Genomic DNA, 12,111 nt, shown 5'->3' with positions numbered 1-12,111 from the left:
CATCTCTACTATCAAATTATTCAGAATTCCATACAACAACGAAAATGAAATTTCGAACAACAATCGGGTACAAAAACGGATAAAAGTGAAACGCAGCGATAAGCAAAGGAGAAAGAGGGAGATTTCAAGATGGAAGCATTCAACTGAAGATTTGGCAGTTCGCATCGAGATAATGGCGCAATAAATAAGGAGCTCTTATCAGCAACTCTGGTGAGATTAGCATGAAAGGAAGGTGGAGAGGGGTGGGGGACTACTGATAACAGACCTGGCTACGGCTTATCTCTGATTATCCCGCGTCCACTCAATTACTCTCTCTCTCTCTCTCTCCCTCTCTCTCTCTCTCCCCCCCCCCTCTACCAACCCTCGCTCTTTCACTACGTCATATCTGGCGTTTAATTGTAACGTTGTATTCCTTTTGACGTAAAATTATGGATTAACATATCCTCTTATAGATTCATCCGTCTAATAGCTTAACTGTACACGATTCCAACGAGTGAGAGGGTTTAATGTTTTATATTTATGTATTGATGTTTTACCACATTTTACTGTGTTGACGAAATAAAAACTTTCAGTTTTAAAATGTATCTTGTATTCTGGCTGAAAAATAATGGCAATGTTATAAATTGTGGCCCATCAACTCCTAGCCTATGGTGAGTAGACCTGAAGTAGTGACGTCTACAGGTCTACAGGTGCTCGCGGACGTTCTTATCTCTTATCTGTCGTTTCCGGCGGAAGTCACCTTATCAGTCAGTCTCAGATGTTCCCGCGATAGCTCTATTGTTTATCACTCCTACACGCTTTGTAGCTAGTTATTTATTCTGCTTACGTTTATCGTTATTAAAGCGTTCGTCGAGTCTGAATCAACCATTGTGTTCACGCTCAATACACAACAACAGGTTAACTACACAGACACAGTACAACTCTTTCCAATAGGTTAACACACAGTACATCCCTTTCCAATAGGATAACTACACACTAAAACCCTTTCCAATAGGATAACTACACAGTACAACCCTTTCCAATAGGATAACTACACACTACAACCCTTTCCAATGCGGTAACTACACAGTGCAACCCTTTCCAATAGGATAACTACACAGTACAACCCTTTCCAATAGGATAACTACTACAGTACACATTACAACCCTTTCCAATAGGATAACTACACAGTACAACCCTTTCCAATAGCTTAACTACACAGTACAACCCTTTCCAATAGGGTAACTACACAGTGCAACCCTTTCCAATAAAGTAACTACACAGTACAACCCTTTCCAATAAAGTAACTACACAGTACAACCCTTTCCAATAGAGTAACTACACAGTACAACCCTTTTCAATAGAGTAACTACACAGTTCAACCCTTTCCAATAGGATAACTACACAGTACAACCCTTTCCAATAGGATAACTACACAGTACAACCCTTTCCAATAGAGTAACTACACAGTACAACCCTTTCCAATAGGATAACTATAACAAGACAACTACAAACATATATGGTAGGTGACTTTAAATAGTGCAAGTGGTGTACACTAGTCTCCTCATAATATTGAGTTACGTTTGATGGATATTTGTGTTGGTGGTGTTTGAGTGCGCTAATCTCAACCAAATGCTTAATATTTTTTCTCTTTTATTGTGATGTATTTTACGATTTGTTCTATACGTTTTTGGGTTAAACTGTATATGTATCATCATAAGAGTAAAAGCTTCTCTGTGCTTATGAGTGTATACAGTAGTTTTATTTGTAGTTGAATTGAAATAGTTTTTATATTGGCTGTATAACAAGAAAGGAATTATAAAACAACAAAGAGCACGGCCACCTCTAAAAACACCACTCTATAATCTGGTACCGGGCGGAACTGAAATTAAAAATGTCTTCAGCTAATCAATATAAATGTAAAATCGGCAAGGATTGTTGAATACAACAGAATTAAAAGTAATTCTCTATACATCTGACCTCTTTTCAGATAATTAGACAGCATTTTAAGGTTAAATCCACTTAGAAAATAATATAAAATAGGCAGATGCGTTTGTTGACCGGGTTCTTAAATATCATTTTGTGTAAAATTGCAGCTGAGTTATTTCAATAGATTTGTGATTAACCAAAAAAACTCATCTATAAAATATTATTCATAAACATATATTTTTTTTACTGTTAATCCACTTTTACCCTCTAGTTCAACATACTTATACTTATTTAGCTTAAAAAATCATAAAAGTGTTGGAGAAGATATAAAATGTAGTCAGTGGGGTTGTGGAGGGGGGGGGGAGATAAGGCAGGGTCACAACTGATAACAGCGTAGATAAGGTATTGGAAACTCTGCGAACCTTGGGTGAATATATCGGTGTTCCGGCAAACTACAAACATACATGATAGGGCCTATCTCAGACAACAATGTATACATCTAATGGTCCAGCCCGTTTATATGTGTGCGCCTGTTAAGAAACAATGTACGATTATGATAAGAAATTAATTGTAAAATAACAGTATGTTCCACATACGTCAATAGTAAATTAAACTTTCTTGTAGATTTTTGTTGTTATATATCTAACAGATCAGTTGAAGACAGAAAAAAAGTATATTCTTGCCCGGATTATATAGAGGACGCTTTGTTATTTACAATGTATTTAAAAAATCTATTGGTAATTTATTGTCTGTACCACTATTAATACCTAAACTACGAGTGCATGGCCTACAACATTCACTCTAAAATCAGAGAAAACAGAAGAGACTGAACAACCCACATGGACATGCTTTACATTGGGATCATAAGTCTACCTCCACTAGAGTCAAATGTATAATCGTTATAGTAACTGGACCATGGTATAGGCTGTTCTCTTGCAACCAAAACCGCAAAAGCATATCGTTAACACATTTTTAAAGACTTGATTCAATAATTCTAAAATAAACAAATAAAAATGTTAAAATACCTGTTGTACTGTCGAGTAAACCTGTTTTTTGTCAAGCACTGGCTTCGAGAAGATTATTATCAAGCTGGATACCAAATTAATGAGAACAATCTCTTTTTTATCACTTGTGTTGTAAAGAATCGTCAAAACACATATACAAACAAGAAACCACGGACATGAAACAAACATGAGACCAAATTAAAATAACAAGTAGATGCTTAGAGTTTCTGGTAGATCATGAAATTATACAGGATGTGTTAAAACAATACAAACATGCAATAAATGGCTCTGAAATGCCTCGTTTTCTGTCTGATGTATGTGATTAATCCAATATTGTATTGATAACTTTTGAACCCCTTACGCGATTGACTTCAAACTTAGATACAGATAGGAGAAATATCTACACAAAGTATCAAATGTCCAATTATAACTCATTTAAATGGAGGTAATTTAAAATCTTATACTATAAAAGATGTAAAATACGAAAGATTCAACGAAAAACTATCATGATTTATTGTTTTGGGAAATCTTTTGACTAAAAGAGAGATTTAATAAATGAATAAGATACTGTAGCTTTTGTGGGACTGTTTATGAATTGTATGATGTTTTAATTTCTTCCCTTGTTGTGCAGCGCGCCACACTGTCGGGCTACGACGGTCTTGACGATGGAACAAATCTTTCAGCAAGTTTGACCGCATTATATTGAGGACGTACACAGATGATGATTTAAAACACAAGATTACACATATTTATAGAATAGGGGATCCATCATAAGACGTACATAATAAACGCACACAATTGTTCGATTTCCACCGATAGTTTCACCACGGACGCGGGATCATACTGATAGTGATAAGAGATAAGATGCCCTCATATCTCCGCCCCTACCTTGATACTGGAGATATCGCCGCGACACTACACTGCAGGTAATGGCCCGCTTGTGAGATAACGATAACGCTTGGACTCAAGTTTACCTCCCGGTTGGACGTGTTGTAAAGTACCAATAGGTTACGTTCAAATAAGAAAAAATTCATTCTTACGATGATTACTAATAATAGATATATATTTCTCCAAAGGTAGCGAGGGAATAAATGATCATATTCATACAGTATTTCGTTGCGCTATACATGGTAATATGTACCTAGTTTAGAAATAAATATCCTACCCGTCAGTGATTTTCAAATGGGTGTGCTTCAAATTACGTAAATGAATCCTTTAAAGCTGCTACAAAACAACTAGGATTACCTCGAGTACATAAATACCATGATTTATCATAGTCAAATAAATAGACTTAACACATAAGTTCACAAAATATTTTTGTATTTTTTTAACAAATTGTGCTATGAAGAAAATTCAATGTTGGAAAATACTAAGTAAATTTAAATATTATTGTTTTTGTAGATTAAAGTTTTTACTGTAGAGTTTGCATAGAACCAATCAATAAAATAATTGCCGTTTTAAGTTTGAGAATAAGATGAAAAACATTGAAAATCAACCTTTTGCCGCTTCTATGAAAATCAATCGACACAATAATTTTTATATGCATAATAGATCCAAGGGTACGGGAGTGGGACCCTATGAATTAATATCGAAACATATTTCTCTCCAAACCATTTTGTAGAGCTTAAAAAAAGAAATTATGTTGTATATTGAAGCGTTGTTGTATGCCTAACGGTCATGGAGATAATTACAAAAATTGTAAATTTAAAATTCCCATGTTATTCTTATGGAGAATAAGTAAACTGTTGTAGTTTGTTTATGGATATATTTTAATCAAATTTGGAAATTTTGTTTATTTCATACTAAGCTATCAACATTTCAATAAAAAACACGCCTTAATATCTTCCCCGTAGCAGGAAACCTAAGTACTCACTAAAATTAATGTTATTGAAATAGGAAATAGATCTGAAAATTTTAGGGAATATTTTAGTAGGAATCCAGCCAGGTAAATTGAAATTCGCTTAGTCTGCGGGTTTGCTGTGGCGGGGGTACCCACATAAGGGAACTTTGAATAATAGGTACGCCGATAATTTCTTTAACTACGATCAGTTTTTTATGTCATAAACATGGTTTTGAGTGAAAATAACGAGTCTTCCACTAAAGGTGAACAAACATCGTGTTTCAAATTATAACCACCTTGACCAATGATAAAATAATACGAAATAAATTCCAAAAATAGTTAGAGAGCTGTTAACACTGAACAAAGATGGTTTTGTCCATGTTTATAAACAGATATTGACAGAGTTGAGGCTGATAACATAGATAAGAACTGTTTGTCACCAACATTGATAACACACTCTTTGGACCATCTGATCTATGTGTGATAGTCCAGAATCTGGTAAGCTTGCAAAACACGTGATTTTAACAGAAAATATTGAACAATATAGATCTTTGAGCTAAACAGGACAAGAATGAGACATATCACGACCGAAGTGTGCAAAATGGCACGTATTAGTTTACCTAATGAATAACGAATAGCCTATTCGGCTCTGACTTAAATAAACGTGGTTTTAATTGATAATTTACAGATATTACTGAATTTATATTGTTTGGTTAAAACAGTTTGTATCACAACGGATCTAGTAAAAATACGCACATAGATTCTATAGTCTAAATGAGTTGACCAATCTTATATTTTTTTCGTAAAAGAAAGGGTGAAAGGACCCAATTTAGGTAGTGGATCAACGACAATTAATATTATTAATATATTTTGGACAATAGACTACTACCTCAAAGGTGATATATATATGTGTCTCTTTTTGTATAGTAGTTTTTGTAGTTTGTACTTGAATATGTTAGGACAGGGTATTTTTAGTATTTTTCATTTAAAACTAGATTTTGAGTGTGTGAAAACGATTTACTACGAATAAGAATGATTCATAAAAATAAAAGTTAATAGTCTTTTTATGTTCCATAATCTATGTTCCGATTTCTTCGGCCAAAATTCCGCTAGCACTTTGTAGTCATGCCAGTAATTAGAAGTTTATTTGTTTTAACTATGTATCAGAGTTTCTTATTCTTTCTTATTACAATATAAAACGGCTCACTCCCACGCACGGGTTCTCATATGTGGAGTTAATTTCGTGTATTTTTAAGTTATTCAGTTATAACCATCTATTGTAATATTATATTTTGTAAAAACTGTAAAAATGATAATTTTATACAAAATAAAATAAATTTTTGATTTGATTTGTTTGAAGAAAAAAACAGTATTTATAACCACGAAGCAAGTTATCATTATATGAAGAAGCCTTTTAAATCTTTTATTTAAAGCTGAATTCGTGGCAAGTTTACAACGTTCAAATTGCGTCCATGACTATCCTACGTGATTTGCGCGCTAAGGTGGTATCTTAGATGAGCTATTAAATTGATTAATCTATTTTAGCATATTTCGACGGATTGTGCATTCTACGTCCTCGAAAGCGCAATGTTACTTAACTCGAACTATATTCGGTTAGCCTATGGAGCCGACCCGCCATGTTATATGACTCCAACTATATTCCAACAGCCGATGGTTTCGTGATATGTGATTCCGATGGTACGGAGACCAATGATTACACAACAGTGATAAGGGAGATAGAGGGCATCTTATCACTAGTTCGACTTTCGCCCCGTGATAACACCAGTAATCTTCCGGCTAGCTGCATCCATCTCAAACATCTAACTTTCAGAATACAAAATTCAACAATTATTTCATTCTAAGCTCCAGCAGCTTATGGACTTGAGCACCAAAGTCATAGTTACCTCAAATAATCGTTAGTACGGTAATGTTTAACAATTAGCAGAACATAAAAAATGAAAATTTGGATTTTTGTTTACAAATTAAAATTTATTTTTGATAAGGAACGCTTATTGATATTAATTACTCACCAAAATGCGCGGTTCAAGGTGTTTTTACATTATGAACAACGAATGTATACTAACTTATGTGAAAGCTTTGATTTTGAATACCAGCAAACAAACATTTAAACCTGGGTCACAGGTAAAAGCCCCTATGGTTATTGTAAGCTAGGTTTGGTTTCGAAACTTATCCATGAATGTATTTATGTTTTAGTTTATAGGCCTACTATTATATTCCATGCAGTTACATGTACAAATTTTCGCGACTTAACATGATCACGTTATTAAGACAGACGTACGTATTATAAGCTTGGAGACGACCTGTGTAGCTTGTAACTAGGAGCACAGACAATATAATACTTTAATGTTTCTGTTGTTTAAGGTTTCTGTTGTATGTGCTAGGAGTGTCTATTTAGCTAGAATCATAGATCACACTGATGATTAAGGCCAGTCGGGTCTAGTGTCAAACCATCACAAAAATTACCGGCTCTTCTCAGAATCGAACCAGGGACCTTCTGACTTTCAGGTGAGCACTATAACCACATAACCCAACCACATCATTATATAACTCTTCCAATATAAACATTAGTAACAATAGTTACTACAATCAATGATACTTGGAAGACACAGAACACAAGGAAAATAGAGAAACTAGATAACTGAAGATAAAATAAAGCCTCACAGGAGAGTACAAGGATGAACCGGATCCCCGGGTGAAAAGCTTCTATCCGGTGACATTAATCCGTAGTACACGTACCGGATCACCCGACCATCCGATGTCCAATATAAACACACGTATGTTCCTAACGAGGATACAATACATCCAATATGGAAACACTACACGACTTGAACCTATTCCAACTGTGGATGAATGTTTCTAATTGAAACTATTTAGAAATCCTCGAAATTCAAGAGGAGTTAGTTATGAATAGGTTAGAACCTGGCTTAAACTTAGACAATGAGTCATATACGATTGTCTTTTATGTGATTATCAGGTAGATAATCACTGTGACTCTACTAGATAAAGCAGCACTAACTTGGGTAAACAGGCTCAAATGAGTTTTACAACAGGACCAATGTTTACTTACGAGGTGTAATTTAAAAATACTATTTATATGTGCGTCAATGACTCAATTGGCTGTGTGACGAACTATGAAACCAAAATGTTGTGGGGCTGCTTCCCGGTAGTAATTTGTATTTATTACTACAGATAAATCTTATACAGTACAGACCTTGAGATACATGTGGATTGACAAAACGACAGTAGCTATAGGCCGATAACATATTTCTTTATACAGTAACTAGAGAATTGGCGCGCATCACATTCAAAGTTGTAACGGCGGCAGCGATGCAATATGGCTACTTGCGAGTTGTGCGGGTTGCTTATCGCGCCTGCCGCCCTTTACAACTGCCAAAGACTGGCCATTTTTAAAATCATTATATCGTAACTTTGCTTTCTTAAATTAACCATTGAGTACAAAAAGGACAACATTAAAATTACATTTTCTAGTCTAAAAGAATTTCTCCCCCTTTTAACAACACAAGCTGTTTTTGATGTTTAGTGGTAAACTTCATTTGAGTGTTTTTTATGCACAATTCTTTCCACGACAGTTAAATTTTAATCAATCGTCTTTCCAGTCGATGTTCGCCTGTTTTGTTGTAGTTTGTTTAAAATATAGAGACTATATATATTTTTTTTCACAGCTTAAATAAGAAGCCCTGAATGTATTATGTTAACAAAAACATGCTATTCATATTATTTGCTATAATAAGTGCGATTTCCTTAAAGATATATTTAAAACTGCAAAGTTGCAAGGGACAATCCCAAGTTAAATTCTCAAAAGTATTTAAAACAATTCTAGCGATTGTTATAATCATACAAAACACCTCATGAGTGTTTAAAGGATAATAGAGCAATGTGAAACATTCACATGGTGCAATCATTTTACGAACAAAAAAAATAATGGATAAACATAATTTACAATATTTTAAACAGTATTCGTTTTTGAAATAAGTAACTAATTTAACCCAAAAAGAAACGGTTAAACAATATTTCACTATTAAATAAGAACAGTAGCTTTAACGGTGCCTTTCAAAGGATATACATATTTTACAATATATCATACAATATTGTAAACTAGTTTCCTTAGCCTAGTATTTGAAAAAAGAAATAATTTCATCCAATAACTAAGCGGTTAAAACACCATTTAACGATTATAACCAGTTGGCGCTGTTCTACTATTGGCGATTACAATTAGAGTCGACGGTGCCTTGCAAAAATAAAATATATCTTCGAAGCTGCTACAAAACAGTTTGTGTTAACAATGTTAAGAACTGCATACATTTTATTTATTGAATTGTAACATTGTTGGTGTAATGACAACAATACAATTGTTGCCGAAAGGAGTTCCCACCTTTTTCCAAAATAGGCAAGCAAATGATCTAGTAGTTATAGTTTTTTTCCCAAATGGTAAATATCAATTACATTACAGTTCAAACATAACTAATATTGAGAGGCTGCAAATTTCCATACAGCTGGGCGTTACAATCGGCAGTTTTTTGTGCAGATAATTTAAAATCAGGTTTAGTTTGACGAATGCTTACTTTTAAGATTTTTTAGCAATCCATAACAAGCACAAACAAATGTCCCTTATATCAGTGAAATACATGGGTTTCCAAACTTGTTTAAAACAATTTACATCCTAAAAAGTGTAGTAATAAAAAAATAGTCAGTCTTTGATTTTACAACCCTCCCCACTACCCTACAGAGAATCTCACATATCAACGAAAAATAAAGCTATTAGAAGCCGATAACACGGGTAGATACAGCTGAGGTAAAATGACACCGACATACCAGAGATACAGCCGCAGACAGCTGATTAACCATCTTCCCATCAGGCATCAGCTGATTAATTGACTCATTCCCCGGACACGAACACGCAACTAGTGTTAATAGTGATAATTACTGTGTACGACTTTTCAATAATCCGACCAGTTTTACCTGTTAATTTACATCTGAGTAATGCATGCATTAGCGTGGTATTCGCTCTCATATAAATTGCCACTATAAGTGTATAAGTGCAAATAGCGGTATCTGCTAGATAGCCAAGGTGTTAATGTTTTGTTTTACTTTGTGGCTACATTAGTCGTGAATTGTTTAAGTTGATTTGATGAATCTCACCATGCATTTCACATTTTGTGTTGGGAGTTGATAAAATGACTATACGGGAGTGAAAATGTAGGTACCTATATCATAGCGTTAGAAAAGTCACCTACTAGTTTTAATAATTTTGTATTTTTAGAATGGCAAACATGCAAGCGGACTCTAAAACTACGCATTATGAATAGTGAGGGTATTTAAAACTTCTATTAAACTTCCTTGAACCCTTTAGCAGTTTGTCTTTCAAAACCCAGTACTACAGTATCACGTTTCACTGATTATTGGATGGATAGGCCTACCAGAATTGACTATTGGAAACTGAACTCATATTGAATCAATAACGAGTGCAACAATAACAATAGCAACATAAAACAAAAACAGCTGATTGTAATGAATATTAGTTATCCTGTTTGCAGGCTTAATCATGTGCGAAATAACTTGAAAATCATCATAATATTATCATATTATCTACTTCTAATTTTTACTAAATCAGAAGTTGAATCATTATTACAACTGCAATAGAAATGTTTTTGGAAATATTAAGTTAAAGCCAATACACATTGAGTTAAAATACAGTATATTTTTTTACCCATTAAATAACAATATATGTTTTCACACAACAACAAACTACCCATAGTTTTAAGACACACTCGTAAACCCGAATTTACATTTTAATTTTTAACTTAGGAACCAAGAGCGATATGCGCATTACATTGTTCACGTTCATTTACCACATATTCCGAGTACTTAACTGCCACATAATAGCCTATCTATGTTAAAACAATGGATTCTGGCTGATAAAATATTTCAAACTTATCATCACTGTAAATGTTATCTTATCGCTCGAGAGTATTATCTGATAAAACGTGGCTTCGAGGGCTGAGTATCTGTGGAAATTTTAACACGCTTTACAATAAAATATGTTTGATTTTACTAAAATTTGTAGCAACTCGAGTGACAACATTGTACAGGATTTGTACAATTGGCCTGGTTGGGAAAATATACACCTTAAAATATACACGATGCATTGACACACATCATAGAAGGCTTAGACGAAGTTACAGTGAAGAAAGTTGTGAAAATGTGCTTTAACCAAATTACAATTGAGCTCATGAGATTCAAAATAAGATTATACATTCAGTTGGGACCGTTTCAACCAATTACGACGGGATGAATGATTTGTTTGCTTGTTTCAACAGTTTCTGTTACTTGCACTTATCGTTTCCAACGCGTAGCAATACCGCAAACAAACATTCCAGACAATACACCATCCTCAGACATTCTTCACTTACGTAAAGCGACTTGAAGTCGTTAGCGTAAGTAGCTGAAGATAGTGTTTATCTCTTACCTATCAAAGCCCATTAACCGGTGAGATAAGTGTTCATAAACACACCAAAGTACAAACACTGACCTTTTAGTGGTTTAGGGTTGCTCTGCTTCCTCCTCGACATTCTACCGCATCACCTCAATGGCAGATCAGCTGATTAGCACATGTTACAACTTTTAGGTTATGTTTGACGTATCTCGACACGACACTGACTGTAGCACCTCACAGCACGAGCGCGCAAAAGCGACTGGACTGAGCCGGTCTCCGCGCCTCCTCCCCCACCCTGCCTGCAGATAACCATCCGGCGCTATCTATCTACATCGGTAATCACTCAATTGGAAGTGCCAGGTCGTAAATCATTAAAAATTGATAACTCCTAGAGATACCGAGGACACGGGGAGTTGGGTTACTTTTCGTGGGCGTTTACTCAAAACGGAGTTACTCCGAGGACATTAATATTGCCTCATTGGCTGACATTTCCAACTGGGCATTTCGACACGGGTGACCGCGGGCCGCGGGCTGTGGTGCTGGACTAGGTGCTGAAGACTAGGTGAGACTGGTGAGAGGCCAGATTGGTTCAAGTAGAATGGTAATGGTCGCAGCTCTTGCAGATACTCGCAGATATTCGCATTTCCATACCATGTTCAGTAAGTGTCTATCTATACCTAGTGAACGGAGTGTTAACAGACTTGGTGATGCCTAGTACGGTTTGGCTACAAATTATACGAACAGGAAAAGTTTCAAGGGACATATGCGCTCCAAGTTATAACTTTCTGTTTGAAAAACTTCACCTTAGTGTTCCAAAGTGTATATGGACTCGTTGGGTAGCTGAGAGGTTAAAGTGCTTGAGTAACGAAAAAAATTTCGCATAT

General features: G+C 35.0%; 1 protein-coding gene across 1 annotated transcript in view; it reads right to left on the bottom strand.

Annotated features, from left to right (window-relative positions):
* The window catches only part of LOC128999377 (zinc finger protein ush), a 218,991-nt gene extending 207,522 nt beyond the window's left edge, over positions 1-11,469 (bottom strand). Inside the window, exon 1 of the mRNA XM_054425851.1 lies at positions 11,324-11,469. Within this exon, the coding sequence (XP_054281826.1) occupies positions 11,324-11,363 (40 nt within the window). The 5' untranslated portion in view covers positions 11,364-11,469. The remainder of the gene's footprint in view (positions 1-11,323) is intronic.
* Positions 11,470-12,111: the final 642 nt, after the last annotated feature.

This window comes from Macrosteles quadrilineatus, unplaced genomic scaffold (assembly GCF_028750875.1).
Source record: "Macrosteles quadrilineatus isolate MER2022 unplaced genomic scaffold, UCM_ALF_1.0 Scaffold_8__2_contigs__length_117827958, whole genome shotgun sequence".
NCBI lineage: Eukaryota > Metazoa > Arthropoda > Insecta > Hemiptera > Cicadellidae > Macrosteles > Macrosteles quadrilineatus.
This window is presented reverse-complemented; position numbering and strand designations above follow the sequence as displayed.